The following is an 8,123-nucleotide window of genomic DNA, read 5'->3' as shown; positions in this document are numbered from 1 at the left end:
ACCACCACCCCCTCCCCCCCTCTCTCCCAAATCCTGTTACTCGCCAATTCCCACGGTTCTTCCCCATCGTTCTTGTTTCTGGCTTGCCTCCCTATTCGTCTGTCTGGGTCTCTGGGTCTCTGGGATCTCTGGGTTGTTCCTTTTGCGTTTTATTTGCATTGGTCAAAGTCACGTTTGCTGTCGCTGATTTGCCCATCCCGCCGTCCACCGCGTCTATTATTATTGACATTATTTACTGAACTCTCTCCACATTTTGCCGCCAATCCAGCTCAATAACCTTGGTAAGTTGGCAGCTATATATCTTCTACAACCACGTCCCACTCTCACTACCGCCACTCCCACGGGTTAATCCCGCCCAGCGTCCCAAGGCTTTTTCTTCTGATCTGTGCGGTAAGCGATGCTATTCGCACACGTCTCTTCGGCCCTTTCTGTGTCCTTTCTTCCCCCGTCCGGCTCACCCGCCCGTCGCCTGCCTGGGCAGAGGAAGCTTCTTTATTCTCTACCAATCAATTATCCCCTTTCCTCCTCCCACCCCAGCGCTTCTAACGTCCTTAACCCCCATATTATTGTGAATTACCTAGTTTCAGATAGAGCACTACCCATACTGATCATCCGTATGTGATTTCAGAATATTAGAAGGGTTGTGTTTTATTCCTTCACCCCCCCCCGGGGGAACATCTCCGCCTTGTTGTTCTCTTGCTGCAAAATCCAACCACCGCCGTCCGTCGCATCCGCGCATTGCCAACGGCGGTTCCGACGGGCGTTTTGAAACATCCAAATTTCAGGAAGGCAGAATCAATAATTAAGATAGCGGTTTGGATTTTTGTAATCGCTTCCGGAGCACTACCACCCACACGCCCTTCATCATCTTGTATAACTATTTATTATTCTATTTGTTCCGTTCTTTTCTTTCCATATATATTTCCCTTTTATTTTACTCGCTCTGCTTCAATTGACTAGAGCCCTTTTTCTATTCCTGGTAAGTCTTCTTTCACTTCTCTCTTTTTTTTTTTTTATCCCCCTCTCTTGTGAATTTCTCCACCTGTGATGAACAATGATGTAACCTGCATCAGTTCTCATATTTGCCAACGCATTCTTCTCCCAATAGTAAATCATCATCCTTGCCTTGCTGCATCTCGCCGCCGGCTAAAACTGACTTAATTGTTCATCACCCATTTTAGCTGACGCCTTGTCTGTTGTTGTCGCTCCCTAGCCTCACAGTCTTGATCTTTCTAAAAACTTCCTGCCCTGATTTTACCTGTTATTTTATTATTTTATTTATTATATTATTTTCTTCCTCATCTTCATGATTGCCCCTTGACCCTGTCAGATCTCCTCCCTTGCTCTCTTGCCATTCGCTCTACCTACTCCCAGCCCCATCGATTTTTGTTTAGCGATTCCCCCTCTAGTTCCCCCCTTTTAGCCCATTCCCCAACGTTGCACTCGCATGGCTGGTTCTTGACCTGGTCGTTTTCCCCATCTAACATCAGGATCCCAGTTCCATAACATCATCATCTTCTTTCTCCTTCGACTTGGCCCTACTTGGCAGTCCCGGTAACCCACTCTCGCCCCAGAAGTTACCCGGCTCCAGTCACCAGCTTTGGGCACCGCCTCAGATCTGACCTATCGACGTGGCAGACGCTAAACAGCCCATCTTTGCCCCGAACGAGAGAATCCAACTGCAAAACGCGAACTTTCAGCCACCTTTGTGCTGTCAATCGTTGAGCCTGTATTTTCTCTATTTTACCTATTTTTTCTTCAATTATTTTGGCGGCATTTTTTTTTTTGTTTGTCCCGCTCGTTTTTCTCTCTGACTCTCCCAATTCTTATCGTCGCTTGAAACTATTGCACGCCATTTTTTTCATCCCCCACACCCTAAAAGTAAACGAGCACTGCCTAAATTCAACCAACCCGAAAAATTAAAATTGGGAAAAAAGAAACGAGACGAAAACAAAATCGACCACCGCTGTTTGACAACACATCGTGCTGTCACCCACCCACCTTACCTTTTCCCCGGTTTCCTGCATCAGAGCCCAACCACGTCTTCAATGTGATTGCCCTGTTTAACCATTGCTTAAAAAGAACAGTTTAAATCTCATTTTACCTTTTTTTATACCCTTTTTCCCTTCAATCCAACATTACCGTCGCATTGAATTTATCGCCGTCCCATTGTGTCGAACTTGTGTGTGCGTGTTGTATGTACATACAGCCGGCCATTTGGCGCCGAACGCTGACATTGGTCTCCTTGTCCCCTCTCATTTTGACCTAAATCCAGTGACCATCCCACTGCTGCATTAGGTGCTCGACGCGACCGGAGAGGCTGCAGATTTCCCATTCCAGCGCCATCGAATCATTACGTCGCGCTTCTTCCGTCCTCCCTCCAGCATTCTTGATACTCGTCCCCCGTCCCACCCTATCCTGTCCGCCTCTGTCCTTTAACTATCCCTCGATCGGAGAGTAATCGCTGCCTTCGACTAAATTTTATTGCTTGTTGTGACTCCATTGGCGCGCTTCCGACGCTTGCCGCTAGTTTTAAAGCCAGGCATAACTTGCCCTGCATCCTCAGCTCCTTCTCTGGATCGATAGAAGAGTAAATAAAAAGTTAATTACTCAACTACCGCGCCATCATGGAGTATCCTCCTCAATATCAACAACCTCACAACCAGCATCCTCACGCGTCCTCTCACATGCCAACTTATCAAACCTCCCCCTCCAATGCTGGCCCGCCGGTCGGGTCTATCACATCGCCCACAAATCCTCAGGCACACATGCAGCACCCTCACCAAAACCACCAATCCTCACCGATCCTGCCTTCACAGTCACATTACCAGCAGACACAAAACGCGCCCGGCCAGGTACATCAGCAGATGAACTTTCCTCAACAGTATGCTCAGATTCCACAGTCATATGGAATCACTCCCACTCAAGCTGCGGCCGCTGCAGCAGCCATGGCCACCGCGGCCGCTGCCGGACACAACCATACATACTATCAACCAATGCATCAAGACTCGATGGGCGGCGCCATGCCACCGGGAGCCCGCGGCTCACCTAGATTGCCGTCTTCTCAAGTAAAAAATGAACGACATCCGCGATCACCCCCGCAAGTCTCTGGGCAAATGCCACCACTATCCAATCAAGTCCAAATGCCCCAAAACCCGTCTATACCTCAACCACAATCTCAACAGCAACAACAGCAACAACAGCAACAACAACGCCGCATGAGCCAACAAATCAGCAGTCCACATATACAAAATTCCCAAACCACATTGAATCACAGCATGCAACGACCACCCCCAGGACCCTCCCCCATGGCTGCGCCATCCCAACACCCCCATTCTCACCCCCACCAACCTCCACCCCACCAACAAAACCAACCATCCCCCGAAATGGCCACGGGCGCGGGCGCTGCCGAAGAATCCCCCCTCTACGTCAACGCCAAACAATTCCACCGCATCCTCAAACGACGCGTCGCCCGGCAAAAACTCGAGGACCAACTCCGCCTTACATCTAAGGGACGAAAACCCTACCTGCACGAATCGAGGCATAATCACGCCATGCGCCCGGCCGCGAGGGCCAGGTGGACGCTTCCTGACCGCAGAGGAAGTAGCGCAGATGGAAAAGAATGCCAACGTTAACGCGACGGGGATTGAGAATATACCGAATAATAACCACGAATCAGGGAAGGTGAATAATAACAGCAACAGTAACGTGCATGGCAACGCGGCGCAGGGACATGGTGATGGCGGTGGCGGTGTGTCGAATGTGCATCCGGGTCAGAAGCGGAAGGCTTCTGCGATGGGGAATATTCAGCAGGCGCATGGAGGGTCAGGGAAGAAGTCGAAATCTGCTGCTGCTGCTGCGGCGGCGGCGGCGCAGCGGAGGCCGAGCACGAATGTTGATAGTGATGGGGATGGGGATGATGATGGGTAGCGAGTGTAGCTTAGCTGTGAAATGGTGAGATGTGTCATTTTGTTGTCTCTATTTTTACTTTCATCTAGGTATGAGGTCATGCCCAAAGGGATACTTGTTTAGTGTGTGTGTGTGTGTGTGTGTGTGTGTGTGTGTGTGTGTGTGTGTGCTTTCCCCTTTATTTCCTCCTCTTTTTCGGAGCATCTGTGTTGCGTATGTTGCTTGATCGATTTGATCTGATTGCTTGGATGGGATGGGAATGTATTTTCTCTCATATATATGTTTGCTTGGTGTAATTGCGGGTTTGCTTTGTTGTTTTGTTTCTCTGTTGTTTCTCTATTTTTTTATTATTATTATTATCAAGCCAGTTGAGCCCTTTGTGATTGTTCCTCTTTTTCCCCATACGTGTATGTGCGTATGTGGGTTGTGCCTCTTGCGTGTGAATTTTTTTTAATCTCTTTGCCGCTCGGTTTTTATTGTTTCTATGTTTTTCCCCTTTCTACCTAAATCATCTTCCCCTTATTAACTATTGTTTATTGTCATTTTATGACGGACCGGTCATGGATGAAAATATCCCCCCCTCCCCTCTTCCATTTAGTTGCCATTCGATTCTCCCTCTCCTGTCACCTTTTTTCATATTTTCCTGAGATTTTATTGTTTTTTACACGCTTACTATATACTACCACGGCCATCCCGATACGCTTCGTTGCGCATTATTGATATCAATTTGGAATTACCCCCCTCCCCCCTCCTCTCTGTCCTCGTTTCTCTTTTTCCCCTCGCTTCAAGATACAAGTCAGTCATTCTGTTTTTTCATCAAACGGATCCTCAAGAATGAGATTTGGGATTTGGGTTGGGGGACCACCAAAAAAAAAAAAAGTCATCATCTTTTTCCTTCCTCTGCTTTTCTTCCTTTCCCTTTTTTTTAAATTATTTTCCCTTTATTTTTTAATCTTAATTTTATTTTGGACCAAAAAAATTTGATTCCCCCCACGTCTTGAATTTGATTTAGTTTTTTTCATGTTGGTATTCATGACAGAGTTTCTTAGTTCCTATAAATATGACTATATATATATCTCTATATAGGTAGCTCAGCTGACAATTTGCCTTTTTTTTTTTCAGTCTTTTACTGTTCTATTTTTATTCTCCATCTAAAATACTTCCTCTTGAAAATCTTACAATCCTACTCTTCAGCAAAACTTTGATGAATGAGCTCACTTCATGTCATGTTTCGTTGTTTATGTGTACCTTTTAGGCAGACTTATATAATCAACCCATCTGTCAATCCGAGCGCGGTTTTTTTTGGATATTGCAAAACCCCAACTATCTATCAGTGAGTTACTAATGAATCTGTTGGGCATGAACCTGCCCGGGGTCAAAACCGCCCCACCGCACGTGATATACGCGTATATTAGTTAGCCAGCCCAGCTCCTTCCCGCCAATGGAAGAAACCAAACAGAATCCGATGACTAACACATTCAACGCTTTGTCACGTGGCCAATCCCTTGTTCAAATGTTGGTTCTCCAACGTCAAAATGGATGAGACTCGAACAGAATTGCGGGGGAAGTTTGTTTACCAGACACATTCTGTGGAGAAGTGTGCGACATCTCCTTCTTTTCATTGTTGGGCGTTTTGGGTCAGTGGACAAGCTGCCTGTGAGCAGCTTGACATGCCGGGGGAAATAGAATCCACCTGCTGCTGCTCAGCGCTCCGTTCCCAACCAACCATTTTGAATAACTACGGTGTAGTTGAACTACTGGAACGACCGCAATTAGCTATTGCATTGCTTCAATAGCCTTCCACCCCTTGAGTTCCTATCAGTTTCAGCCAGCTTCTAGTAATTGATTGCTACTTAAAATATCGAATTTATTTTCCCAATTTCCATCTGTCACTGTTTCTTCTTTATTATGCCTTCTTCTCCGAGCTTGCTGCTCAACATCCCTGATACCAAACCCAGACGGCTCGCAAGAGACATAAAAGCGGCCTCAATCGTCCCAATTTGCATTTTCTGAATAATCCTGCATGTCTGATTTTGGTCACGGACGGCGTTTTCCCCTCAGGGCGCCTTTTACTACTGGGTGGGGGGATTTAAGCCACCTAGGGTAAAACGGGAGACGGGATATTCCGCCCCTTCTGAGCATCACGTACGCTACTTCGTTTCGGCTTGGGCGCTTTAACTCGTTCATTTGCTTTGGTTTTGGTCTTGAGTGAGATACGGAATACCTCTTTCTAGGCATGAGATTGGTCCTTGGGTTAAGTCTTTTTTTCGGGGGGTTTTTCCCCCTTCAACGCCGCTGTTACGTTTTGTGGGGCACAATGGGATCTGGGAATGCGACTTGTGACTTAGAGGTCTAATGGCACATGGTAAAAGGTCCAGTGATCTCCAGCATGCCCAAATATAGACCTACGAATGCAGAGTGGGTCGGAGTTGATAGCCATGTCTGGTAGGGCTTGCGGAAGCATGCGGTCTGCCTTGCCGATGGAAGTATTCTGAACTCCCTGAGGAAAGCTAAATTGTTTACGGGGCTATTTCCTGTCCATCCAAGTGCTTTCCTTGGAAAAACCAGCGTTTCACGGCGCTCACTGGCCAGTCGACCCCTGACAGTGCACATCAGGCCTTTCCTCGATTTGCTTCTGTTCTCAATTCCTTGCTACTCCATATCTGCGACCCATGTCTGCGACTCATTAAGCTGCCACATTTGCAGCAAATGGATACCCAGAGACGCCATGGGATTCGATGACGGGAACTCCCGCCACTCCAAAAACTCCAAGCACCAAGAAACCCCAGTGTTTGCTTGAGTGATCGGCGAAGGATGTATCGTGAGTGTATAGGCTATACACATACATGGGAAATGGACATCAGCCGGCACAGTGCAGCGGGACCCGCTCGTCCATGCCGTCACCTAGGAAGTTCACTACGTTTTACAAAAGAAAAGAAAAAAAGGCGACTGGCCGATAATATTTTTCACGCTTGATGAAAGGGGGGAGGAGTGGATGGACAAGGCGCCCCCAGTGCAATCCCACCTCCAGTCCCAAACGCAATCTAATCCATGGGCTCGCAATGTCAGACTCCACCAAAGTTGCAACCCACCCAACCCACCTCGGGTCATCCGTCGTCCATTCAGAGCGGCAAGATGCTCTCTGTGAACTTAACGCGAAGCTATCCCCACCACGTCAAACAGGCTGCTGCATTCTACCCGCATGAGGGTGTTCTCTTGTGACTTTGTCCCTGACATGTATGATAACCAATTGATACTATGGCGCAATGACATCGGACGATATTTTGGACAAATCTTGATATTATCATTCCATGTTGCCACATCCACCCTTGCCCGCCCCCCACTGCGATGACTTTAGATATAGTGCTTGCTCATCCTCACTCAGCTTCATTCAAATTACTCCCTTGATACTATTATAATATTCCTCATACAGTTTCTTTCTCCGCTTGACATCCTGGCAGTTACCTTGGAGACTGCTTCTTGCGAAGAATGCGATGATGGACAAGGGTTTTGGAGCCCCAAATCCACGGACCACCACCGACGATCCAGGATATCTTTCCTTGACGAGTCTTTTATGACTGAAACGGATAATTAGAACCCACCTTTTGTGCCCATGTTGCACAGCCTCTGGATGTTAACCAGCAGAGGAACAAATAGGGTGTAATGCACATTTTTGACCTTCTCAATATGCCCTAAGGCGCTAGACACCGCCAATAAGTCGGAGCCAACTATACTTCAAAACCCAGCTCTCTACTGCATTCTTCTCTCCTTTTGTTTCCCTTTTTTGCATTTCTTATCATTTGTTTTTTGGAAACCATCTCCAGGCCAGCTGTTGCCAACTGGGGTAATATAATTTGCGGTAAACAACACAGGCACACTCCCTCAGCATCATTTCTGTCTATCGCTGGGCGCGTGTCGGTAACCCACTTCGATGAGTAAGGTGGCCTTCTTACGTTGAAAGTGGTTAATCTATTCATATGACATTAGAATCTCGTTTTCCTCTTCGTTTGCCATTCTAGGTCGGGGGGATAGAATTATAGACAGGAGAGGATTAGAGCAGGCAAAAAGCGAAGCACAGGATATGCAGAATCATCACTATGTATATTCGGTTTCCGTGACCTTTTTTCCCTTCCATCTCCCACTTCCCATAATCATGGTACCCATTTCATTTTCCTGTGTGCATTTTGTGTGCAAGAATGCGCACAATCAAAGGG

General features: G+C 47.1%; 1 protein-coding gene across 1 annotated transcript; it reads left to right on the top strand.

Moving 5' to 3' along the window:
• Positions 1-2,627: 2,627 nt before the first annotated feature.
• PADG_00091 (transcriptional activator hap2) lies at positions 2,628-3,930 on the top strand (the record flags this gene model as incomplete). The annotated part of the gene is made up of 2 exons (XM_010757894.1): positions 2,628-3,237; positions 3,278-3,930. 2 exons carry the CDS (start codon positions 2,628-2,630, stop codon positions 3,928-3,930), a joined length of 1,263 nt encoding a protein of 420 aa, XP_010756196.1.
• Between the last annotated feature and the right edge of the window lie 4,193 nt (positions 3,931-8,123).

This window comes from Paracoccidioides brasiliensis (assembly GCF_000150735.1).
Source record: "Paracoccidioides brasiliensis Pb18 unplaced genomic scaffold supercont2.1, whole genome shotgun sequence".
NCBI lineage: Eukaryota > Fungi > Ascomycota > Eurotiomycetes > Onygenales > Ajellomycetaceae > Paracoccidioides > Paracoccidioides brasiliensis.
The sequence above is the reverse complement of the archived record's forward strand: the minus strand, read 5'-3'. Positions and strand labels throughout refer to the sequence as shown.